General features: G+C 36.9%; 1 protein-coding gene and 1 pseudogene across 8 annotated transcripts in view; both read left to right on the forward strand.

Annotated features, from left to right (window-relative positions):
• The window catches only part of IQCB1 (IQ motif containing B1), a 47,254-nt gene extending 21,852 nt beyond the window's left edge, over positions 1-25,402 (forward strand). For 6 of the 8 annotated variants that reach the window (XM_032631336.1, XM_032631330.1, XM_032631332.1 and 3 more), the window contains 9 exons: positions 2,500-2,599; positions 5,573-5,751; positions 7,733-7,842; positions 8,451-8,560; positions 12,202-12,344; positions 13,974-14,122; positions 21,717-21,848; positions 23,328-23,484; positions 24,337-25,402. In XM_032631336.1, the coding sequence (XP_032487227.1) occupies positions 2,500-2,599; positions 5,573-5,751; positions 7,733-7,842; positions 8,451-8,560; positions 12,202-12,344; positions 13,974-14,122; positions 21,717-21,848; positions 23,328-23,484; positions 24,337-24,566 (1,310 nt within the window). In that variant the 3' untranslated portion in view covers positions 24,567-25,402. The remainder of the gene's footprint in view (positions 1-2,499; positions 2,600-5,572; positions 5,752-7,732; positions 7,843-8,450; positions 8,561-12,201; positions 12,345-13,973; positions 14,123-21,716; positions 21,849-23,327; positions 23,485-24,336) is intronic. The other 2 variants (XM_032631337.1, XM_032631338.1) reach the window with 1 other exon arrangement.
• On the forward strand, positions 14,899-21,709 carry LOC116753512 (annotated as a pseudogene).
• Positions 25,403-27,110: the final 1,708 nt, after the last annotated feature.

Below are 27,110 nucleotides of genomic sequence, written 5' to 3' on the forward strand. Positions count from 1 at the left end.
AATTCACACAAAGGGCTTCCCTGGTGGCGCAGTGGTTGAGAGTCCGCCTGCCGATGCAGGGGACATGGGTTCGTGCCCCGGTCTGGGAAGATCCCACATACCACGGAGCGGCTGGGCCTGTGAACCATGGCCACTGAGCCTGCGTGTCCGGAGCCTGTGCTCCGCAACAGGAGAGGCCACAACAGTGAGAGGCCCGCATACGGCAAAAAAAAAAAAAATTCACACAAAAAGTGGAAATGGGAGGACTGACTGGATATTTGATAAAATCAGGGAATCGTGATTATTTAGGTTAGATAATGGCTATGTTTTATTTTTTAATAATTCATATGTTTGGGGAATATGTGTTGAAATACTTGTGGATAAAATGATTTGATGTCTTAGATTTGCTTTCAAATAAAATGGGAGGCAGGAAGTAGATGGGATAGGTGAAACAAGATTGTTGGTGAGTTGATCACTGTTAAAGTTGAGTGACTGGTACATGCAGGGTCATTATACTGTTCTCTCTACTCTTACATATGTTTGAAACTTTAATTGTAAAAAGTTAATTAAAGAAAGAAATGGGCAGAAGTATCAGTTTTAGTTTGGGGGACCAAATAGTTATCTGACTGCACTTGAAAAACATAATAGAGGCTCCAAAAATAAGTTATATAATAATATAAGACAAATAGTATAAAAAATAAAGTAGAATAACTTTAATAAATTATCATAATTTTTCCAATATAGAAAAAAGGTATATACACACTAGATACCATATGATTTCAGTGAATTCAAAGTTAATTAAAGAGTTGTTAATGAAACATCTTTAAGTAGACAAAAATGGAAAAATACACTTATCTCAGCTACAGAGGAGAATTATTTTGCTATTAAAGAATAGAAAATTAGAAGCCATAAAAATATTTAATAGTAGTGGTATTGTGTTTTGAAGTTGTTAAACATTAAAAAAGAATGGTATCTGGTGAAATACTGGATTATATAAATAGAAATGAAGAACAGTAGTTAGTATGTGAAAGAAATCAAATATGTTCCCTCAGGAAACTGAAAGAGGAAAAGAGGAAAGTTGTTTTGTAGAAGCTAGGGTAGTGTTCACAGAGCTGCCTTGCCAACATACCTGATCCCACTTTAATTAAAATTCTGAGGGGCTTCCCTGGTGGCGCAGTGGTTAAGAATCCGCCTGCCAATGCAGGGGACACGGGTTCAATCCCTGTTCCGAGAATATCCCACGTGCCACGGAGCAACTAAACCTGTGTGCCACAACTACTGAGCCTGCGCTCTACAGCCCGTGCGCCACAACTACTGAAGCCTGCACACCTAGAGCCCATGCTCCACAACAAGAGAAGCCACTGCAATGAGAAGCCTGAACACCGCAATGAAGAGTAGCCCCCGCTCACCGCAACTAGAGAAAGCCCGTGCACAGCAACAAAGACCCAACACAGCCAAAAATAAATAAATTTATTTTTTTAAAAAATTCTGATCAGTGAAGAAAGGACTATAAACTGACATTTACTTGGAACCTACACTGTTCTAGGACATTTTACAGTAGTCTGTGAAAGAGCTGTTATTTTTAGCTTTATAGAGGCAGAAATAGATGTTCTGAGAGGTTAAGCGACTTGCGTAAGCATCCAGTGCCAAGTCTTCATAACTGGCTGCTCAGAACCTAAAAATTATAAACCAATACAAACAAATACTCTTCTGGGTAATTAATGATTTATTATTATTTAAGGTAAGATATTAGCAAACATGATACATTATATAACAATTAAATTTTTAAGGACATGAGCCACTGATTACGGTCATCTGTGCCATTGCTATTCCTTCACATTCTCTTTTTTTCACAGAAAATTTGGTTTTCTTCACTGAACTCACTGCTAGAAAAGGAGATTCAGTTTTAGGATTTTATATTTTACTTTTAATTTAAGGGGAGATAACAGTAGATTCTTAGCTTAGTATTTCTTTATTTTTCTTTTAATTTATTTTTGGCTGCATTGGGTCTTCATGCTTTCTCTAATTGCAGCTAGCGGGGGCTACTACTCTTCGTTGCAGTGCATGGGCTTCTCATTGCGGTGGCTTTCTTGTTGCGGAGCACGGGCTCTAGGTGCATAGGCTTCAGTATTTGTGGCACGCGAGCTCAGTAGTTGTGGCTCGTGGGCTCTAGAGTGCAGGCTCAGTAGTTGTGGCTCATGGGCTTAGTTGCTCTGTGGCATGTGGGATCTTCCCAGACCAGTGATGGAACCTATGTCCCTTACATTGGCAGGCACATTCTTAACCACTGCGCCACCAGGGAAGTCCCATCTTAGCTTAGTATTTCTTTATTTGTAACTGTCCATAAAAATGGGATAGCTATCTATTATAGTTATTGAAACTATTCTAGAAAATCTTTACTGCAAAGTATATAAAGGCAGGAAGTTTAACAAATGATTATGCTTTGGCTTGGTTTTGAAAGGGCAAGTAAATACTAATTGTATCATCATAGAATCTTAATCTTATTTTCTCTTCCTTTAGTACTGCGAAGTGATCATTTCTTGCACTTACTACAAACTGACAATGTTCAGGTAGGATCTACGGTCATGACCATGCTACAGAACATACTACAGATCAACAGGTAACTTGGCCTTACAAAATATGTAGAATTTTTTTATTTGTGATCAGAAGCATTACCAATTTTATTCCAATTTTCCTAAAATCTTCGATTGCATATGACTTGTACATGGCATTTAAAAAGCTCTATTATTACTATTGTATTTCAGAAAAAAATGGATGTAAAATACTGTAAAAGACTGGAAATTTGTTATCAAATTTGTATCTTATCTTAGAGCTTAAGAAGATTTTAATCCAAATCGCAGGCTTAGAGAAGAAAAATTACTGTGATATCTGAAGGAAAATATTGGGATCACAATAAAAAATATTTAATCATATATTTATTTAGCAAACTGCAAGCGTAGTATTTGCCAGGTGCTATAGAAGGGCATAAAAGAAGTAATAGGCAATTTTCCCAGGTTAAAATAGAAAGGCAGAGTAAACACTGTTGAAATCATTGATTCTTTCAGTTCAATATGGATTTGTTAAGCATCTACTATACATGCCAAGTATTTGTCTGTCATTGGATTTACAAAATTGATTAAGATATGAACCTTGTCTTCAAATAGCTTACAGTATAGTGGAAGAGACTAACACATAAGGACAATTATATTACAGTGTAATAAGTTACCATGTTTAAGGGTACACAAGTATTAGAGGAGCTCCTAAACCAAACTGAGGGGGGGCTACTTCCTGGAGAAGGTTAACACCTGAGATGAAACTTTACGGATAAGAAATTAACCAGGGAGGAAGAAGAGAAAACAGTATTTCTAGGCAGAGGTAACAATATAAGCAAGTGCACACAGGTAAGAAACAACATGCAGAGGGTGAAAAGTAGGCTAGAGTTTATAAGACAGGATACCATAGAGAGCTACACAAAGAGAGAACCCCAGAGATCTGCAGAGTTCCCTACAAGTTTTCAGTAGAGTACTGATCAGCATATGCGTTTGAGGAAACTATCCAATGTCGTGGAAAACAGTAATCCAGAAGGATTAAAAGGAGCAGTACCAGAAACGCGGAGCCAAGAATACTGACTGATTCCGGCAGCCAAACTGGAAAACTACGTGAAAAATGGAGCACTGAGAGTACTCAGGATGGTTTCATCCTAGTAGTGAGGGATAATAGCACTAGACTGAGCACCATTCTGGATCATCCAAACAAAATGAAAGCAAGATCTGAAAGGATCAAATTGTTTCCAAGCAACTTAACCACATCTGGTTATTGAAACTGCCTACATCTTAAAATTTTCTTTATTTGTAAAGTAATACAAAGGCAGGAAGTTTAGCAGAAATGGTCATACTTTGATTTGACTTTAAAAGGATGAGAAAATCAAACTTGTGCCATGATAGAATCTCTGCTTTGCTTTTTTTTTCCCTTCTTCCTTTAGTAATACAAAGTAATAATTTCTGCAAACTGATGATGTTCAGATAGGATCTACAATCATAACTATGTATAAAATTCTAGGAAATGTAAATTAATTTATAGTGACAGAAAGCAGATCAGTGGTTGCCTGGGTATAAGGTGCCAGGGAAGGTAAGAAGGGAGGGATTACAGTGAAACAAAAGGAAGCTTTGATGGGTGATGGGTATGTTCATTATCTTGATTGTGATGAGGAAATGTCAGAACTTACCAAATTGTACATTTAAATGTGTGCAGTTTGTTGTATATCAATTATACTTTAATGAAGCTGGTCAAAATAAAAAATCATCAGGTCTTCATGAGCATTTTGTTACGGAGTAAAATAAAGGATGCATTCAGGTGTGACACCAAGTTTTCTATAATGGATAATAGACAGTGGTATAGCCAAAACAAATTCAATATTGGTTATGTCCAACATAGGTAGATATTTTCAGCAGACAGAAAAATAAGAGTCCATGCAAAGACTTGTACACCAATGTTTATAGCAGCTTTATCTGTAACACCCAAAGACAAGACAATTTAAATGTCCACTGACAAGTGAATGTGACTTCTGGAAGAGATCTGGACTAGAACTGTGGACTTATGAGTTAGCCTAAAAATGATAGTTAAAAACATGAGAGAAGATGAGCTCAGTGGAAAATATGAATAGACTGAGAAAAGAAATGGGCTGAAAATGGAATCCTGGGGAGTAACCTTTAAGGGGTATATAGGGGAAGGGGAGCCCACAAAGAAGACTGAGAAAGAATGGTCAAAAATCTGTAAGTAGAGGATGGAAGAGGATCAGAAGAACATTTTATCACAGAAGCTGAATGGTAGAGAATATCAGGCATAACCTTTACGGTTACTTTTTCTACTGGATAAAAGTCATTTATATTGTTGTTGAGTAAGAATCTCTTTGCATTGTTCTCAGATAATAATCATTGCCATTATTTGCTTTCTACAAGCCAACATCTACTTTTACAGAATTGCAAAATATCCTAATCAGTAGTAAATGGATAATCAAAGGTACACACCCCTAGAAAATCACATACTCCTTGGTGGGGTGAGTAAAAGAACACCCAGTAATCCCTTTTGACTATTTTGATGTTTCAGGTAATTTTTCATGACATCAGTAATGCAACATGAGGTTGTTAGTGTAATAAAGGAATACTAAAAGAAAAAGTTCCTTCTATATTAAGTACATGATAATTGAATTCCTATAACATGTTTGTCTTCGTACATCATTAAGCAGTGAACCATGTACTTAATGTCCTGTGATCTTCCTCTTATTATTGCCTTGAAGCTTTTGAACCATCTATTTACTATTTTGCACATTTATCTTTCCTCCAGTATTTGATTGCAAGTTTCTTTGTCAACTTTGTATTCCTTACTTTACCTAGCATGGTGCCTTACAGTAAGAATTCAATTAATTGATTTAATGTGATGTATTTTTGGAACTAAGCTATCTGTTTAAACTATTGGTTATCTTCATGGATCAGGCCATAGGCATTAACTTGCTGCACCTGTAATGTTTAATTTTTTGTGATACTTATATGTCGTTTAGTAACAGTACTTTTTTTTTTTTATTTTGTTCTATTAGTGGTGATTTACTCAGAATAGAAGTGAAAACCCTGCATTCAATTTTAGATGAAGTTGTTTTCAAACTTTTATCAACTCCTAGTCCAGTCATAAGAAGTACTGCTACAAGGCTCCTACTGTTGATGGCTAAATCCCATCAGGAAATTTTGATTTTACTGAGACTAAGTGCCTGCTACAAAGGTAGTACATATATTCTTTCTGTTCTTGAAAGTCTCAAAAAGAACATTTTTATTGATGGTTTATGGAAAACAAAATACCTGTGTTTTTAAAAAGTCAGTAATGGAAATGTGCAGATAAACTCTGTCACAGCAGATAACAGTTCAGGGAAAAAACCTTTATGTAATCCAGCCATCTTCATGTCTCAACAGGTGGCATATGATACCTTATTGACAAGGTTACAATGAATATTTGCTCCCTCTCTGACAAAAAGGCTGTGTATTGATTATACCATATAGTGTAGTAAAATAATGACCAAAAAAAGATCAGTGATCTTACCTAACTTTACTGAGAAAATAGAGCTGTGCTTCAGAGATTGACAGCCCTTTTGATCTTTACATCAATTAATAATCACTCTTCAACTCCTATACTGCCTTTCCTCAAAGACAAACAAAAAATTTCCCTCACCTCCAAAATCAAACATATATGTGAATAAAATGTCAGAAAACTTGAGAAGGAAAGGACTCAGTGTTTTACCATTACCATGGAATAATCTTTCATTTAATTGAGCATTTACTATGTGTCAGATGACTATTCCTCATACTTTATGTGTATTAAAATATTTAATCTTCATAACAATCCTGTGAGATGTTTACTCTTATCCTCATTATATAGCAGTGTAAACAGAGGCATGGAAAAAATGTAGGTGTTTACCCAGAATTACTCAGGTAGTTTTTTTTTTTTTTTCAACTGTTAATCAAAGTTATATGTTAGCTTTGTTTTATTTCTTTGCTAGCCAGAGCCATGAATCCATTACAATATATTTTCTTATTTGGTATGGTCAAGAAGTAGGTTTCTAATTGATTAAATGTACTTACTAATACAGGGTTATATTATATATAAAATTTCAAGAATTAGAATATAATGTGATGCATTTAATACCAAAACTATTACAATGGCCTTTAATCATTCTTGATGATTTGGAAGGCACTTTAGTGACTTATCTTGCATGAGTCATTACTGTGAACATTGTAATTATTTTATGTATTATAGAAATAGGGAGAGAAGTGTCAGTAATAAAACTGTCTAGATGATATTGTGCCAGATACACATTTTTTATTTCTGTAATTAGATTTCTTCTATAGAAATGTGAATGTCCAACAGTTCATTCTAAAGGAATTTTATCTTAAGCTGTCTCCCTTTCTTTTCTCAACAATAGAACTTATTCAGTTTCCTCAAGATATTTTACAATTATTAATACTGCTGAGAACTTGAGTCTTGAAGAAAGTATGACATGGAAAGACCTATCTAGTGGCTTCCCCACTTGTACACTGCAAGGCCATTTTCCCTTGCTGATGTATCTTGTGTACATACATTATAATACATCATTCCTCCTTACGCTGGAAATAGTACTTACTTTGTAACTTATATTACTACTCAGTTTTAATTTGGGATGAAAGTGCAGTATTTTAATATTATAGCACTTCTCCTATAATAAATGCTCAGGAACCTATTGATTTACCCCAAATTACATACATTACTGTATATTTTTATGTAATAATAACTCCATTTAATTAGTAGTAACTAATAACCTGCTTAAGTGCTTCCACAGGATAGGCATTTACTCAGTCTGTATTCATTATCTTTTTTTAAATGTTTTTGTTTAAGGTATTTATGTTCAAAACAAAAACACAACTATATGTCTCTACCCTTTGACTTATCGCAGTGATTCCATTCTCCCTTTTTTTTTTAATTAAAGAGGTTGACTAGACAGATTTTGCATCAGATCTCACGAGTAAGCACATAAGAACTCCAGGACAGTGGAAAATCCTAAAGACCTCAATCTAGAAGTTTTTGAGAAAAGGAAAAAGAAAAATCATGTGATTAATCTTGTTATTGTTTTCATTTGTTTCTAAACTAGACTTTTTAACCTCAAATTAATTCTGATTAGATAACAAAATCATATTTTATTATTAATAGTTGTGCCTTTGTTATTGCATTTCAGGACTCAGAAGTCTACTAAATAAACAAGAGCCTGGGACAGAGTTTAGTCAAGAACTTAGACAGCTTATTGGTCTTTTAAGCCCTAAGGTCTATCAGGAAGTAGAAGAGCAGGTATTAAATTATAAAAATAATTTGCATGATATTTACTAACATTTCAGTAAACATTTTAGTTTCAAAATATTGGATAGTGGTAGTCTCTTGAATCTTTTATTTGCTCTCTCTCCCCCTTCCTTTACTTATTTTCCCCTAACATCCAGAGCAGCCATAGTTTGATGGGAGAAGGAGTTGTTTATGGTCTAAATTTTTAACACCAGAGCCTTTTTTTTTTTAAACCTATACAAAGAGTCCCTCATACCCTTGAATCTTTGAATAAATGAAGCCAGGCATAGGAAGTGAAGCAAAGAAGTTAAAACATTAAATAAGCAAAACTATGAAATCCTTGTAATGGGAATGGAAGTGAGATTAATCAGGGAGAATTTGAAGCTAACTAGACTGTATCTTGAATACATTCTAGATAATGCCTAACTGAGCTTCCTTTGGGAGATCAGGTTTAATATTCTTAGGCCTTCCCTGTCCTGGGCCTATGCAGATGTTGCCTCCTGCTCAGCTTATTAAAAATGGAGATTAATACTTGCCCAGGCCTGATATTTTAAGAAGTAAACTTCTAAAAAAGACTTTCCTAGAGATGTCTCTAAATTAATTCTGGCCTTTAATTTCAGAAACTACATCAAGCAGCTTGCTTGATTCAAGCTTATTGGAAGGGTTTCCAGACTAGAAAGAGATTAAAGAAGCTTCCATCTGCTGTGATTACTTTGCAGAGGAGTTTCAGGTAAAAAATTTGGGTGAAAGGAATTATGATCTGAGAGGGCTAGATATATCTTATTAGAGTATAGCTGAATGAAAACTTAGAGTTTGGGGTGTTGTTTTTTTTTCTTTTTCAATATTCTAATCCGTTTCTTTCATTCTTGCTTCATACATTTCTGAGTACCAGCACTTCATTAACCAGATGTACTTTCAAAAGCAAAAGACATAATGTAAGACAGGAATGTGATGTAACAAATACACAATCCTGTTCACTTAATGAGACTTTCTTGTGGGCCAGGCCTACAGAGGGAGCCAGTAATGGTCAATTATCTCATTAAACCCTTAAAACTAAAAGTTGCCATAATTGTTCATATGTAATTATGGTAAAAATGTGTATGAGTACAAAAAGGTTTAAGTATGTTAACCTGATTTTCCTCAGTAAATATGGCATGGATACATATGGTCATTGAGATATGACATAGTTTGTCATTTGTTGCTATTTCAAGTAAACTAAAAATGAAATACTGAAGACGGCCCAGTTTTTACATGACTAATCCATCCAGATTCTTAGAGGTGACGAAAAGAGCACACACACACCACACACAAATGAGTTAGCTCTTAGGTCATTGTTGATAAATCAGAGCCATCTCAAAGGTGATTTCATGTAACCTAATTTAAAGCTAAATTTTAGTTCACTAAAGTGTAACTTGCATATTCCAGAAGTCAATGTTTTTTTAAAGAAAACTGAAACTATTCTTTTAATAACTGCAGCTGTGTTTCTCAGTTACAAATGTGTTTTAAAATAGTGAACTAAAATTTAGCTTTAAGTTAGGCTGCATGAGAAATCACCTCCGAGATGGCTCCACTTTATCATAAATGACCTTAGGAGCTAAGTCATTTGTGTCTGTGTGTTTTCTTTCCATTGCCTCTAAGAATCTGGATGGGTTAGTGGAAGGTATTGAAGCCACTCTGGCTGTGTCCCTTAGTGGACATACTTTTCATTGATAAAAGTTTCCTTCAGAGAAGACTTAAAAGATAAGTTATGAATATCATTGGGCATGAGTTTTGTTGGTAACCAAAAAATCGTTAATTTTTTAAGCGTGCTTCAAGTGCCTAATATATGCCAGAGGCTGTGCTAGGTATTGGGAGAGTTAAACAGACTTGAGTTTGTATCCCTCCTCAGCAACTTATGGGCTGAATGATCTTGGACAAGTTGCCCCACCTCTCTCGCCTCAAATTTCCCATCTATAAGATGGGGATAATTGTCTGTGTACCTCACAAGGTTAAAATAATAGAAAGGTTTTTTTAGCATGTTACTGGGCACTTAGAGGAAAATGCACATGGCACACTTTTTGCCCTTGAAAATTTATAAATCTAGTTAGACAGGCAGATCTGTTAAGTAAATAGTACTCATGAGAAGCAAGTATAATCCATTCCAGCATTGCTCAGAGTTTGTCTATCCTACTAGCTATTTCTTTAAAAATATTTAAAAAGTTATTTCTTTGGTTAAATAAGTTTGGGAAATGATGAATATTTTGAGAGTCACACTGTATATTCTTCTATTCAAGAGTCTGAGATGTTCTTGGTATAGCCTTACCTTTGTAGTGAACTCAGAGTAGTTATCCCTTACGGATCTTCCTGCTACCATTCTCAGCTATGTATCTTACATTTAAAGGTGCCCCTATGCCATGGATTCAGACCTTTAATGTTTAGTCTTACAGTAGTTGCCAAATTTGCCAGTTTACTTTTCTTTGCAATATTAAAATCTTTACTTAAAAGCATCCTAGGATTAAAGATTTTGTCCACTTAGAGGGGTATCTGTGGAATCTAATTAAGATTCCACTATTGTAAAATAGAAATTCCATTGCTTTATGTAACAACACCAGACCAGTTATAAATATATCCATTATAAGACATCAGCCATGAAGCCAAAATTATTTAAATCTCACATTATAATGAGTTTTTAGTTTTTTAATCTCCAGTTTGCTCCAGGCTTCAGCACCTTTCCTCTTCTATTAGTTGCAGCAACAGTTTATACAAATTTCTTTTACTTCCTTTGTAGCTGGGCTTTCTGCCAAGGTTATTTCTGTCTCTTTGTGGTCAGGTTATTATCTCAGAGTAGTTTCCCTCCCATGTTTTTTGGGGGGAGGGACTGCCCACCACTCACAGTTATGGACCTAGATTCATCAGAGCTTCGGATTCAACAAGAGGTACTCTTTTATAGTCACACCCTTGCTAAAGCACTTTCTTGGGGGTTTCTTCTTTATTTAATCACTTTTCATGGTCAGAAACTTTGTTTTCTGTTAAGTACCCTTTTCCTCAGCAAGGTTTACTGAAGCAGCTAACAGCTGCCTCACAAGCAGGAAAGCTCACAATTTACCTTCCTCTATCATGGTGCTGATACTTAGGTATTTTAATTTTATTTGTTTGACTTTGTAGGGGAAGAAAACAGTTTTTACCTCTACACATTTTAGGTTCGTTGGTTGGGGCCCTGAAAATTATACTGACAAAAACAAAAACAGATTAACAAGAGAAAAACAGTTTCTTAACATGTGTAGCACACGTCACATGGAAGAAACCTGACATGATGCATAACTCAAAGGGGTAGTTAGAATTTGGTCTTATATAGCTCTCGCCCTCTGAGATGGCCCACACTCTGTGGAGTGGGTTTCTCCCAGGGCCGTTCTCGCCTTTTGAGCCAGACCACATTTTGTCTATGGAACATGTATTTCTCTAAATAAATCCACTTCTTACCTTAAAAAAAATTGGGGCCTATATAGATGTTAACAAAGAATAATTTATAGAGAAGTGACAGGTGAAAAGAAAAGAATTTTAGGCTTCTGAGGGCAACAAACTGTGGGAAGGTAAGTATATTGGGGAAGGTAAATATATTGGGGAACTTATGGAAGATATGGGTTATTTGTGCAGTTCCATCTCTATGGCCATAAAACTTCCTTGGGAGGGGAAATTTATGGCAGTCCTCATTTCTCAGCTGTTTCTGCTTTTAGTCAGTTAAGAGATCCTCTGGGAAGGCTTCTTTCTGTGTTTCCTGATTCTCATTTGCCTCCACCTCAAAACGATCTTTATGCCAGAGTGGCATATTCCACTACCCTTCAACTTCCCCCTTGAAACCGAGCTTAAGGGCATAACTCTGTCTCTTCTTTGTCTGCCTTAGGGACAGTGATTGCTTCTTTGAAATTTTTATTTTTTCATAGTTTATAGAATTCTGTCCAGTGAATGAACCAATATTTATTTATATAACTCACTATTGTAGGACATATGGTTTGTTTTCAACTTGTTACTGTTGTAATGCTATGGAGAACATCCTTTAACATAAGTCTTTACATACGTATTGGATTTTTCCTTATGAAAATAATTAGAAATGGAATTAATTGGTTAACATTTTTAAGGCTTTTGATACATATTTTAAGTATTTCTTCAGAAATATTTTGATGCATGTATCCAAAATATTTCTTCAGAAAGGTTGTAGAGCAGCACATGAAAACTTATTTCATCATACTCTAACTACACTAGGAATTATCTTTGAAATTTTTTTTGCTGTCTGTATTTATATGATTACTAGTGAGGTTAAGCCGTTTTTCATAAATACTTCTTGGGTGGACATATAATTATGAAAATTGTGTGTACTTAATGTTTCCATCACAGATCTAAGCGAACAAAGATGTTACTGAAGCTAAGTAGACAGAAGGAAGAAGAGGACTGCAGATTACAACTGCAACTTCAAAGGCAGAGAGCCATGAGACTTTCCCGAGAATTACGGCTGAGTATGCTTGAAATAGTTCATCCAGGTGTGTGGCAGTATCAATTTTATAAGTGTAATTAAGACTGATTAGGATATCTTTTAATAAACCAAATTTCCCAGCTACCTGATGATTTATTTTTTTTAATGTGGACCTTTTCCCTGTTTCTCCTTTTTCAGATAAATCTTATTAAATCTCTTGAGTCAAAAAAAGTGACTATTTTTTTTTGATTAAGGCCTATTAGTTTATGATGAGCAATCTCTCCAGTAATTTTTCTTTTCTTTCAGATAAATTAGTGAAACAAAATTTTATGCTTAAAGATATCTGTCCTTGACATAAAGAAAGAACCCCCTTGAACTTAAGTAAGGTGTTAGAATATTGCTACATTCTGCCCTCAGAACTCAGTACAAACCTTGTGACACCTCTTGCCACTTTCGACACACTAAGCTGAAATTAATATTAAAGTGTACTCTGGGAGATCTGAGTCATTTCAAGATTCCTTTTTAGTTCTACTCCTTCCCCCTTCTACTACTCATTCCCAGTATCCTTCACTAGCCTCATATTTCTCTTTCTTTCCCTTAAATACAGATGTTTCCCAGGGTTCCATCCTTACCCCATTATTTTCATGTTGCTCTTCCTGAGGTATCCCATCCATAACTGCAGCTTCAACTACCAACTGAGTGCTTAGCACTCTGGAATCTTGTCTGCATCCTCACCCTCTCTCCTAAGCTCTAGACCAGCCCTGCCCAGTAGAACTTTCTACAAAATGAAGTGTTCTATATCTTCACAGTACCAATGGCTAGAGGTAGCTGTTGACTTGAAATGTGGCTAGTGCACTTGAGGATCTAAAATTTTATTTTACTTTCTTTAAATTTATGTAACCAGTTGTGGCTAGTGCCTACTACATTGGCCCTGTAGCCAGCTGCCTATTGGTTAGCTTTACTTAGATATCCACAAGCATCCTCAAAACTAGTCATTATCTTCCCTCACTGATTTCCTCTTCCTGTATTCCTCATCTCTCAGGTAATTGCACCAACAGTCTACTCAGTGTCCCATCTATGAGACATCCTAGAATTTTTTCCCCCCTCCACATCTAATTCACCACTAAATCCTATAAATTTTTGGTACTGTCTCTCAAATATATCGCTTTTTATTTTTACCTTCCACCTTATTCTGTCACTTAGCTACTGTGAACCCTAGACTGTATGCTGCCTAACTCCCAGAAAGTAAAAAGAAAGTCATCTGTAGAACTGAGTGACTAAAGAGAAATTTAGAACCACGCAGAGTAGGTAACATATATACACAATGTGCTTTTCCCTTTTGGTAGTACTGAATGACTTTCTAACTATTTACTTGTGATTCTTTTTTCTAAATGTTCTTGCTATCTTGGATTTTATTCTAAATGTTCTTGCTATCTTGGATTTTTAGCCCTTTTCTCATTCCTCTGAGACAAAAAAAACGATGAGTCTTTTCCAAAGAAGATGCATAATCTGAGAAAGCTTTTGGAGCGCTTTGTTTCTAAAATCTTATAACCATTGTAAAATAATAGAATTGGGAAAATCAATATTGAAAAAAATAAAAGGACTGCAAGATTGTTGGTACTTTCATTGTCCTGATTCTAAAACTTGAGAAAGCATAGAAGTGAGTATGTTGTAATAGTGTTTGTTATCTTTTTAGGTCAGGTGGAAAAACATAATCGGGAAATAGAAGAGAAATCAGCATTGATTATCCAGAAACATTGGAGAGGGTACAGGGAAAGGAAGAATTTTCGCCAACAGAGGCCATCTCTTGTGGAGTATAAAGCAGCTGTCACACTTCAAAGAGCAGTGAGTCTGAGTTAGTAAAAAGAGTACTGGATTAGGAGGCAAAGACATGGGTTCAAATCTGACTTTCCTGTTTATCTGCTGTAAAGTCTTGGTCAAGTCACTTAGCTTTTCTGAGCCTTAGTTTCTTAAGATGAGAACATCCTTATCACTGGCCAAAATGATTTAGACATTCAGTCCTTAGTATTTCCATAGACCCTTGTACATCATTTACCAAAATGCAGTGTTATTTGTTAATTTTTTTCTTTCTTACTTGAGCAATGAGAATCTCAAGGGTAAGGAACGAAGTCTTATTTATTGTCAGCTTCCTGCATGTGCTTGACATATGAATGAATGTCTACCCTATCTTTTTCACTCAGTTGTTATGTGGATCAGATGACCTAATTTATGGGAAAGTATTTTGTCAATTGTAAAGTCCTGCGTAGGAGCAGCTTATCATATTAGATGTTTTTTAATGCACAGATAATACATTAGGTATAATTAGATCATTATAATTCTTGAATTATAGAATGGTGTTCTTAAATGATGATCTTCCTGGGATTTATCTGGAGCATAGTAATATTTTATTGCCTTGGAAAAGCATAGTACAAGGCTGTCTATTTCACTTAATGACCAGTTTTCCTAATATCTAGTTATTATACATAGTTAACGTTCATATTAGGATTTCAGATCATGTAGCATTTAGTTTTATTGTTATTGTTATTGTTAAACTTATTTATTGTTTATTGTTATTGTTAAACTTTAGGTCAATTTATTGACCTAAATCCCTTTTTGTTAAACTTTGTTTGTTTGTTAATCCCTATTGTTAAATCCCTTATTGTTAAACTTTAGGTCAATTTCAGTTTTTCACAGTGATAGATTTTGAACAGTCTCCTTATTGATTTTTCTGATTAAGCTTTTACAAAGATTTTTTTAAACCACTTAAAAAACAGAGTAAATACTAGGGAAATAGGAAGAGATGTCTGCTGCCTCCATCTTTCTCAGGCTCTTTTGGGGATTTTAGGCCATGTGTGCAACAAACAGTCCTGCACCATCTCTGAATCACACCCACATCTGCTGTTTACCCTCTGCTAAGCAGTGCCATCTAAGGATTAACCCATGGACCCATGGATATCAGTGCCTTGGGTCCTTTCTAATACCTTTACCTCGTGGCTACCGACTTTTTTTTTTTTGGCTGGGCTCCATGGCAGCATGCAGGATCTTAGTTCCCCCACCAGGAATGGAATCTGTGTCCCCTGCAGTGGTGCAGTGGAAGCACGGAGTCTTAATTACATTTGGAAATGCTAATATTTTACATATATTGAGTTATGCTTATGTAACTCAGTACATGCAAAATATTAATTTCACCTGTTTTTACCTTTTTATTCTGCCTCCCAGAAAATTAAAAATTACATATTTGACTCACTTTATATTTCTATTAGCACTGCAGATGACCTTGATAACAAAGAAAAGGAAATAATTATCAATTTCACAGAAGGAAGTTGGAATATCATTTCATTGAACTTATCCCTCAGGAGGAACTGGTTATTAGTGTCCTTGGCAGACAAAGGCCAGAACTGTTGTTTACCTTCTGTCCCTCACTTTGCGTAAAAGAGAGGCATTGTTTTTCAGATAGATAAAAATCAAGAAAACCTTATGTACACCTGCTAATTTCAAATTACACATCCTTACGTAAACAAGTTGGAGTTCTATGTAGTGGTATAGTATTAGAATTAAATTTGAAGAATTAGCTGTCTTTTCCTTTTTAATGTTCCAGGATTTTCTTTTCTTGCTTTTTCATCTCTTAAGCTCAGAAGGGGCCCCCAAGCACACTGGAGTACCGGGTACCCATGGGGCCAGGCGGGGCCGGTGCCTTCAATCAGTTAGCAGGACCCCACCCTCCCCGGCCAGCTTTAGACTCCCAGGGGAGTCTCCAAGGGAGATGGCCAGGGATGCTTAAATGGTCCTCTGCAGTTTGGTGCAAGTGGCAAATGACTTTTCTTTCTGCAGAGCACTGCAATCTGCTAAGCCTCAGCGTGCTCGCATTTTAGCCTTTATATGGCATCCTGCAAGGTTACCCTCAGTGCTTAGCTGGGAGCAGTCAGAAGGGGTTGGAGCATGGGTCCGCAGAAGCATTGGCTGACCTTAGTTTAAAAATCTGGATCCATTTTTACTGTTTGATGAATTTAAAGGCGGTAGACCGGGTGGATTTCCTGATCACCCACACTGAGGTTTTGAAACAGTGTATTACCTCCTGGAAGGGGGTTATCATGGCCAGCGAAGACTTCTGTGGACATGCTGGTCAGTTGAACACAGGAGACCTGCAGTGGATGACCATGGGCTGGGGCATTGTGCAGAGATGCCTTGCTCGGAGGAGTCAGTCCATGGCCTACAGCTGTGGGTTAATTTGAGGAGCTCACAGAAGATGGTGGAGCCTTGGTACCAGGAAGTAAAAAGCAGCAAAATCCCTAAACCCGTAAGGATGGTGTTACTGTTGCTGTCATTTCTGGAGAAGCCCTGGGAATCAAGTCCAAGATTTACACTTACACACCAACTTTATATTTGGACTTAAGATTGGACCAAGGAGCAAAGCATTCCCAGCCTATTCCTAAAGGGTGATCAAGCTTCATTTATACCATATCTGGAAACGTGCATATTGGACCTAACACTCAACAAAAGATAGAACCTCATCACACAGCTGTGCTGGGGGAAGGTGACAGTGTCCATGTGGAGAACAAGGATCCTGAGAGAAGCCACTTTGTCCTAATTCCTGGGAATTAAGCCATTAAGAGAACCAGTTGCTGGGCTTCCCTGGTGGTGCAGTGGTTGAGAGTCTGCCTGCCGATGGAGGGGACATGGGTTCGTGCCCTGGTCTGGGAAGATCCCACATGCCGTGGAGCGGCTGCACCCATGAGCCATGGCCGCTGAGCCTGCGCGTCTGGAGCCTGTTGCTCTGCAAGGGGAGAGGCCACAACAGTGAGAGGCCTGCGTTCCGCAAAAAAAAAAAAAAATGAAAAAGAAAGAAAGAGAACCAGTTGTTGGGACTCCCCTGGTAGCGAGTGGTTAAGAATCCACCTGCCAAGGCAGGGGACATGGGTTCGATCCCTGGTCCGGGAAGATCCCACATGCCGTGCAGCAACAAAGCCCTTGTGCCACAGCTACTGAGCCTGTGCTGTAGAGCCTGTGAGCCACAACTCCTGAAGCCCACGTGTCTAGAGCCCGTGCTTTGCAACAAGAGAAGCCACTGCAATGAGAAGCCTGTGCACAACTAGAGAAAGCCCATGCACAGCAATGAAGAAGACCCAGCGCAACCAAAAATAAATTAATTAAATAAATAAATTTTAAAAGAGAGAGAGAAACAGTTCAACATGGAGAAGTGTGCTGACCCCTAAAGAATCCAAAATGTGATTCTTTCTTGACTTGAAATTTTTGTAATCTTTTGTTATTGTCAATGAGGTGCTACTAGTTTTCAAAAATGACTTAGACCCCTCATGTAAGGACACAGCCTCATATACTGCAGAGACACCAAAACTATGACAAGATTTGCCAATTTTTTTTTATCAGATCAGTTCAGTTCTTGACATCAGCCAATGCTATTTAACTGACAACTACAGTAAATCTTTTTTTTTTTTTTTTTTTTTTTTTTTTGGCGGTACATGGGCCTCTCACTGTTGTGGCCTCTCCCGTTGTGGGACGCGCAGGCTCAGCGGCCATGGCTCAAGGTCCCAGCCGCTCCACGGCATTTGGGATCCTCCCAGACCGGGGCATGAACCTGTGTCCCCTGCATCAGCAGGCAGACTCTCAACCACTGCGCCACCAGGGAAGCCCCAGTAAATCCTTAAAGTTCTCATCACAAGAAAAAAAAAAATTCTCTAACTACGTATGGTAACAGATGTTAACTAGACTTTTTGTGACAATCATTTCCCAATATATACAAATATCGAATCATTATGTTGGACACCTGAAACTAATATAATATTGTATGTCAATTATACCTCAATTAAAAAAAATAAAGAAGGTAAAAAGAACTAAAACTACAAAAATGGTCACGATAGAACCAAACCTAAGAATGTTTTTAATAAAGAGATTGCCATTGCTGATGACAGCCTGCAATGGATGAGTGAGGTCTAATTGCATATGCTTATCTGAAGTTTGGTCTTTATAATCATACACAATCCTAAAAACCTGTTTTACCATCCTCGAGGATCTGATGCTGGGAGAATAACCGTTTGCTATTCAGATATGCCTGAGTTTGTTTCAAATTAAGAACTACAGAAATATGCACCATTTTAGTGGTAGAAGAAAATATTCTCGTCACCCAGAACTTTCTGAATGTCTCTTTTTACTCTAGGTTCATTTTTGATGCACACAAATGAAGAGATTTCTCAGGCCATTCTTGATTTCAGAAATGTGAAAAATGGCTTTGAAAGAGCCAAAACCTGGAAATCAAAGACTGGAAACTAGTGACAAGCACAAGGGCAGGTCTGGCTGCCTTCTAGAATTTTCCATTTGTGGCATCCACCAGTTCAGTGCATCCAGTTTCCAAAGCTGACTTTGCCAATGCTTCTAAAGAATTCCACACTAAAGTGATAAACATGGTTTTTATAGCAATGTATGTGAGATATTTCCTGGCACAAGCAAATAAACCTAATTGTTCCTTCTTAAAAAAAAAAAAAAAAGCAGCAGCAGCAGCTCAGAAAGAAGGTGATGTTTGCTGGCATCTGCTCTCTAGAGCCAGGATGATAGCTAATTCTTGCTACTTGATTATAGCAAAACAGTATCAAATATACATATCTATTAAAGACCAACAACAAAAGCACTTACTGAAACAAACCAGTTGAAAAAATAAACATTGGGAGATAAATACAATTTCAGAGAGTTCTAAAATGACAAAGAATGAGGAAAAGAGACAGAGATGTCAAGGTGGACTTTTCTGATCTAAGGGCAAAAATTCCTCTGTTCTGGAAACTTTACTCTGAGTTTCCAGAGTAGCATCATAAGCCTGGCTTCATACTAAAAGCAGGAAGTAGAGGAAAGATAGAAGGAGAAGCAAGGAAGAAAAATCAAGAAAAGGGAAGAATAGAAGAAAAGGAGAAAATCTCTCAATAGGAGAATGTAAGCGCAGTTGAAGGCTTAAGTACTATAGTAAAAACAAGGGTATTAAGGAAATCTTTATACTGAATGTGAAAACCTCCAAGCCCTTTTTTCTTCTCAGGTCTCAGTGCTGTCAGCCAGGCTTGTATCCTGTAAACAGTAGGTTGAAAACATTTTCTTTAGGAAATCTGAACAGCCCAAGGGAATAGTTATACATGTACTCACAATGAGGTACTCCAATGAAACAGCCCAGTTCAGTAGCCCTATAAAGAAGTACAGAATAGATAAACCCTACCCATCTGCTCAGCATTTCTAAACAGCTTTTTAGTGCCCACTCTTAAATATCAGCTGAAAGTATCACTGGACGTCTGCGGGAAGCTAAGGCCAAAACAAATAGAATAAAACTACTTGGTGGAAATAGAGATATTGCAGGGATAAGAAAACTTTTAAAATGTATTATTTTCTCCGAGAGCTAAAAGAAAATAATACATGAAACAAAAACCAAGATGCTGGATAACAGGGAACAAATGGAATAAAATTTGATAGAAAAAAAAAAAAAGACATAATAAAAGGGCTAGAAAAAAAGGTTTGGGAAATCTAGAGAGCAGGGCAAAAAGAAACCAGAACCAGTCTAGGAGGTCAAACATTTGAAACAAAGAAAAAAAAAAGACTGGAGGAGAAGAAATCAAATAATTTAAGATTTCTCAGAATTGAATATCATGTGGTTTAGATTAAAAAGACTGAATGTCCAATACAATGACAAAAATACACTCACATCTATTTCACATTATTGTGAAATACATGGGGGTGAAAAGTACTCCTCAACAGCATTATTGGAAGCTAAAAGATATTGGAGTAAGGCTGTCAAATGTTTGAGGGAAAATGATTTCCAATTAGAATTCTACATCCAACTAAACCACCAGTTAAAGGTAAAGATAACTAAAGACATTTTTATGCATCACAAAGTCTCTGAAACAAAGGAATAACCCAAGAAAGGACAACATGGAATCCAGGAAACACAAAGGAAAGATGAAAAGAGTCACCAAGATGATGGGGAATGGGAGATCTCGGGATGGCAGCTATGCACCAAGCATAGGGAATAATCTATCCAGATTGGAACAAGTCAGAAAGCTCCAGAATATGTGTATCTAAGGAAATTAATTTGATAGATTGCCTGATGTGTTTTAATGTATGAACAGTTAGGGCAGAAATTGTGATAATCAGTGATAAATATATAGAAAAATAAGCACAGGAAAATAATAGTTATTAATTCCAGTGAAAATAAAAATATGCAAGGAAGAAAAAGTAATCATCACTACATGGTTGAAAAATGAATAGCCTTTATGTAGTCATAATAATGTAACACTGAACATTAACTAAAATTATGATTTAATAATATTGGATATTTGGAGATATAGAAAGTATGTGTGAAAGAGAGCTAAGTCCTTATCTTTCATACAAGAAAGTCAATAGATAATACCTATCACTGAAAAAAATCACAAAAATGTAGATGGAGATAAACATCAGAAGAAAAACCTGAAAGAACTAAAGTTGCTGTCTTTGGGGGAGAGGTTTTTAACAATTCTTCTAAAACTGACACTTTAAACAATAGTTATATCAACAAACTTTTTGGAAAGCATCAAACAGTAAAATATTTTAGGTTTTGCAGGTCATACAGTTTCTTGGAACTATTCGACTCTACAGTTGTAGCCCAAAGGAAGCTGTGGATAGTATGTAAACAAATGAGCATGACTCTTGTTTCAATAAACATTTGTAGACACTGAATTTTGAATTTCACATAATTTTCACATGTCATGAATTAATTCTTTTCCTTTTGAACTTTGTAATCATATAAAATGTAAAAAACCATTTTTCAGCTGTTCAAAAACAGGCAGCAGGCTGGATTGACCTGTGGGCCATAATTTGCCAACCATTGCCTTAAGCAATGTGAACATATAACTTTGATGAAAATAAAAACTACAAAGAAGGGAGAAGAGTGAAAAAAAATTGGGCAGAATAATTTCAGATGTGTCTCCACATCTTGCCTGTTAAAAGATTTCTTACCAGGAATTCATTCTGAAGGACAGGAGAAAGCACATTCATTTACCAAGCTTTTTCTTGTATACCTTCTCCTTGATCTTTACAATCCTTTGGCTAAGTACAATTGGGATCCCTGTTTTCTGTAGACATAGAACCTATCCTATAGAGATTGAATGACTTGCCCCAAATCAAACAGTTTTATAAGGGACTAGAATTAAGACTAGAACCCAAAGCTGATTTCCCTTTTTTTTTCTTTATTGCCTTCTGTACAAATAATACATGAATATATCCTTGTAAAATATTAAAACACTACAGAAGAATATAACGATAAAGTTATTGTCCTCTGTCACCCCAGTCACAATCCTATCTTTCTCCCCATACATAAGAGGGTTAACAGCTGTTGTCACTATCATATGTTTTTGTAGGAAGGAAATAATTCTGTTAGGGAAGAAAAAAAATCACAAATCTTTTTTTTTCGTCCCAGACTCTTAAATTCCTAGCAAAGTGCCGTAAGAAAAAGAAACTATTTGCTCCTTGGCAAGAACTCAGAGAACTCACTGATGCACGCAGAGTTGAACTGAAGCAACAAGTGGATGACTATATCAGAAGACATCCAGTATGTAGGCTTTTGTGCCATGGTACTAGTGTTACATTATTGCAGTGGGTGATATTCACCAACAAATAAGTGTCTCAGCTGTATATGTACATTTATTTTTGGCATAAGGTAATGCAGTTGCTTTACCGTAGTCAATGGATTTGGCGTCTTCTTATAATTACGTGGACCATATAAGTAAAGTCAATAGTAAAGGAGACTTCACTTCAAATTAGTGGTTTTCCGTACTGCATCAGCAAGACTTCTTCACATCCTCACCAACATTTATTATTTTCACATCCTAATGAATGTGAAATGGTATTGTGATTTGGATTTGCATTCTCTAATAATTAGTGATTTTGAACATCTTTTCATATGTTTATTGGCTATTTGTATATCTCTTTTGGAGAAATTTCAATTCAAGTCCTTTGCTCATTTTTTAATCAGGTCGTTTGTTTTTGTGTTGTTGAGTTTTAGAAGTTCTCTGTATATTCTGGATATTAATCCCTTATCAGATGTATGATTTACAAACATTTTTTTCCATTCTGTGGGCTGCCTTTTTACTGTTGATAGTGTCCTTTGATACACAAAACTTTTTCATTTTGATGAAGTACAGTTTGTCTGGTTTTTTGTTGTCTGTGCCTTCAGTGTCATATTTAAGAAATCATTGCCAAATCTAATATCATGAAGCTTTTCCTCTGTCTTTTCTTCTAAGGGTTTTATAGTTTTAGTCCTTATGTTTAGGTCTTTGATCTCTATTTTTTTTTAATGCACTGTGTGTGATTGTGATGCATTCTCCTGTTAAAAAAAGAAGTGCTGCTTTAGCCATACTCTAGTACACCTGATACTCTGTGGCTGAAAAGTAAGGTGTTAGCTGGAACAGGGCTGTATCCAAGATCCATGAACTGGAATATTTGAGAAAGCTGGGGTGTCAGAAGCTCTGTCAGCTTCAATGTTGAGATTATTTCATCCTTGTCCAAACTAATTAGGTAAGTTCCTTTTAAAGTAGCTGACTAGCCAAAAGAATATGGTCCTTTGAATGATTTTGTCCCTTGTTCTGTGAAATTAGAAGCCATTATAACATTATGGCTTAGATAAGTTTGGGAGTGGGGATAGGACAAGAAGTTAGGTAGTCTTACCAGGTGGGGCTAGAACAAAAGGATTGGTCTTGTTACTCCTCTTCCAGGCCAGTATCTTTACCAAACCATTTGTAATTTTCACTATGATTTCTCAATCTTATCTCTTCTCCCAGAATACCATACTATGTGAGGAAGTGAGGTATAGGAGCATACCAAAAAGAATCTGGCCCACCTGCATTTTCATTTAAAGCTGCTTTTAAGAGGCTATTTAATGCTTGTTCAAGAGTACAAGGTAGATATCAACCATAACATTCAATTGATGAGAGACAGCTAAGCATTCTAGAACCTCTACTAAGTGGTTAAGTGAAACATACTTTGATATATGTGTCCTTCATGTGACACTTTTTTTGTCCTTTGTTCCCAGGGCTCTGAGGTATCAGATGTGATCAGCAGGGAGCTCCATTCCCAAGCACAAGAACGACTGCAACACTACTTCATGGGCAGGGCTCTAGAAGAGAGAGCCCAACAGCACAGGGAGGCACTGATGGCTCGGATCAGCACCAACATCGAACAGTTGATGAGTATGTGCTCATTCCATTTTTGCTTCCTAAAAGGAACAGCCTATGTAAGATTTTGTGACATCTAGATCTTCAGAAGGAAAACACCATTTAGTGGTCTATTAACCCATCTCCTATCCTCAGAAATTTCTCCTTCTAGATCATATCACCACACAATGATTTCAAATGATGCAGACCCCATAACCTTCTTGACTGCTTCCCTCAGCCTTGTGATCATTGATATGTGTCAACTCAGAAAAGTTATTAATTATAAAGATGCTGAGCCCTACTAGCCAGATTCTGTTATATAGTATGAAAAGCTTTTTGAACATATTTTAAAAGTAGATGATGAGAGTGGTTATGGTGGCACTTTAATGAAGTGTTTTCACAAAAATTAATTCATCTGCTTCTCACAACCACTGGTGCATTTAATGAAAGATCCCATCCATGAAGCCAGTGTCTCAAATGGCCTCTGAAACACTTTTAGTATTTGTGGAGCAAAAAGGGCCAGGGTCCTCTCTTTAGTGCCATTACTTGCAAATTTTGTGTTTTTGAATGGATAGGTGGCTGGAACTGAGCCTCTGTACAGAATCCCTACAGTAAGGATTCTGCTATTATATTAAAAGTTCCTGCTCTTTTAAATAAACCATCTAAAAAAATCTACCTCTTTCTTTTATTCTTTCCCTTTAAACACAGAAGCATGGGCTACAACTTGTGAATAGTCACATGCCATCTACAGCTGACAATAATAATAGACTCAGAGTTGGAACCTTGTTTTTGCCTGCTATTGCAGAGTTCCAACACTGTAGTTTCCAAGTTCCTGTTTGTTTGGTACAGAACTCTCCCACTCACCTTTTTATTTTCTGTTTACTACAGAAGCACCAAGTCTGAAGGAGGCAGAAGGAAAAGAACCTGAGCTCTTCCTAAGCAGATCCAGGCCTGTGGCAGCCAAGGCCAAGCAGGCCCATCTTACCACCCTGAAGCATATACAAGCACCCTGGTGGAAGAAGCTTGGGGAAGAGGCAAGAGATGAGATTGATGTCCCAAAGGATGAACTTAGTATAGAATTAGGAACTTTATTCATTGGTGGAACCAAACCCCCTTAAGGGAGTTACCTGGAGGAATGACAAATTATATTTCTAGAGATTATAAGGGTTCTGCCTCTGACATGCTAGTAGACTAGCATTATCCTAACTCATGGTTTTCCAGAGGTTCCTCTCCAAACAAGACTTGAAGGCAGTAAGCAGAGTTATCTTTACCTTGATTTCAGTTCTTTTTCTTTATCCATACTTCCATCCTTGGCCACACATAAAAATTGGTATGACTTTTATTATGGAACTAAACTCAGCATTGTATTCTATTGCATATATGAAATGTGATATTTCTATTTTTGTTTCTGCTGTTTTCCAACTAAAGGTGTTTTCTAAATATTTTCAACAACTGTTCTGAAAAACTTGTCAGGGTTACTTCAGCTTTTCACACTTATTGATTTTTCTATTAATATAGGAAATGTGCTCTTGGCATTTATTATGGTGAGGAAAAGAAGTGGTCATTTGAAAGACATTTGACTATTTTCGACCAAACAGTGTTTGAACTCAATTTGTATCTTGTTATTTCTAAAAGGAACTGCATTAAAAAGTCCTCCTAGGATTCAGTGCAAGAAAAATTTCTCCTGATAAAATTGCATTCTTTGTATTAAACTAAGAGAACTATATAACACACTATTTGCATTTTGATTTGTCTCTTAGGAATCTCAGAGCTAAAACAATGCTTACTTTCTGTTACGATTCTCAATACCTACATGATTATTTGGTTCCAATCTAATAATTTCTGATTTTCCTGTTTATCTTTAACTGTGTTTTAATAACAGAAGCCACCTCTATGTTTGTGCTAATATGGAATTTAAGTTAAAATCAATTAAATCATTGACTCTATATCATAAGGAACCTGGAGTGTGCTTTTTCTATAAATGAGTAGAAAAACCAGTATTTCTGGATAAGAAGACCAAATACTATAATGTTGTTCATCCCACCAAAGTTAGTTTAGTAAAATTCTAGTCAAGATTCTAATGTAATTGTTATTCATAATTGAAAATGAATAAAATTCATTTGTAAGAATAAGGAGATGAGAGTTCTGATTTCACTTAGAATGTAAAAATCTCCATGAGAATGTTTCTTCCATCTTAACAAAAAAAATGCCAGGTAATCTATAAAAATCATTTTTCTTGAGCCTATCAGATAGTTGAGGCCTCAAGATAACCAAGTAAATTGATGGGACTCAGTATCTGTGAAATAAACCATTTCATCTTTTTTTTTTTTTTTTTTTTTTGACTGCATTGGGTCTTCATTGCTCCACGTGGGCTTTCTCTAGTTGCGGCGAGCGGGGGCTACTGTTAGTTGCGGTGCATGGGCTTCTTATTTCAGTGGCTTCTCTTGTTGCCGAGCATGGGCTCTAGGCACGCAGGCTTCAGTAGTTGTGGCATGCGGGCTCAGCAGTTGTGGCACAGGGGCTTTGTTGCTCCACCGTATGTGGGATCTTCCAGTACCAGGGCTCGAACCCATGTCCCTTTCATTGGCAGGCGGATTGTTAACCACTGCACCACCAGGGAAGTCCCCCATTTCATCTTTAGTAGAGCACAAGAGTCAAAGATGGCTGGATAGGAAGAAATCAACTAAAATGTTAACAAATTCTTAGGAGTCCTAGGTGGTGCAGTGGATAAGGCTGCAATTCCAGTGCAGGGGGCCTGGGTTCGATCCCTGGTCAGGGAACTTTATCCCACGTGCATGCCGCAACTAAGAGCTTGCATGCCACAACTAAGGAGCCCACGTGCTGCAACTAAGGAGCTGGCTAGCCAGAACTAAGGAGCCCGCCTGCCGCAACTAAGACCTGGTGCAACCAAATAAATACATGTTTTAAAAGCAAAACAAAAAAACATTCTTAAAGGCCAAGTGTGGGTAGCATGTCAGTTTAGAATATCTAGGGACTTCCAAAGGAGAAGTTAGACCTTTACCAAACACAAACAAGAAAGTTTGGGAGCAGGGCAGGAGACCTGCAGAGATGCCTTTAGTGGCACAGGCAAACATGAAGTGATAGGCGGCTATTGGGTGACATGCCCAAAGACTCACCTGCTTTCCCAAACCCTTCTCTTAAAAGTCTTAAGCTGCTAGAGCAGGGGCAGCAAGCCCTCTTACCTCCAAGGCTCAGAGAAAATTCCATTGCGCTTAAGGAAGGAACAGAAACAAAACCTAGCTGTCTGTGTGGGGGCGGGGGGGGGGCGTGTGGGGTAGCGAACAGTCTAGCCCCAGATACAAGTAGAGATCCAGTGTTGCTGAGGGCAGGATAGAAATAAAAACCCTCTCTCCTGGGAGGGAGGCAGGAAATGATTTTGGGCCCCGAAATCCTACACCAATACAAAGCAGATGTCTGCTAATGCTAATGATTGCTACTGAACTTTAATGATTAAATATTGAAGACTTTATTCATCTTATAACAAAGTTTGTACCCTTTAACCAGCATCTCCCCATTTCCCCCACCTAGCCCCTGGGAACTACCATTCTACCTTATGTTTCTGAGTTTGACTTTTTTTTTTTTTTTTTTTTTAAGATTCCACATAACAAGTGATGTCATATAGTTTTTCTCTGTCTGGCTTA

This window comes from Phocoena sinus, chromosome 4 (genome assembly GCF_008692025.1).
Source record: "Phocoena sinus isolate mPhoSin1 chromosome 4, mPhoSin1.pri, whole genome shotgun sequence".
NCBI lineage: Eukaryota > Metazoa > Chordata > Mammalia > Artiodactyla > Phocoenidae > Phocoena > Phocoena sinus.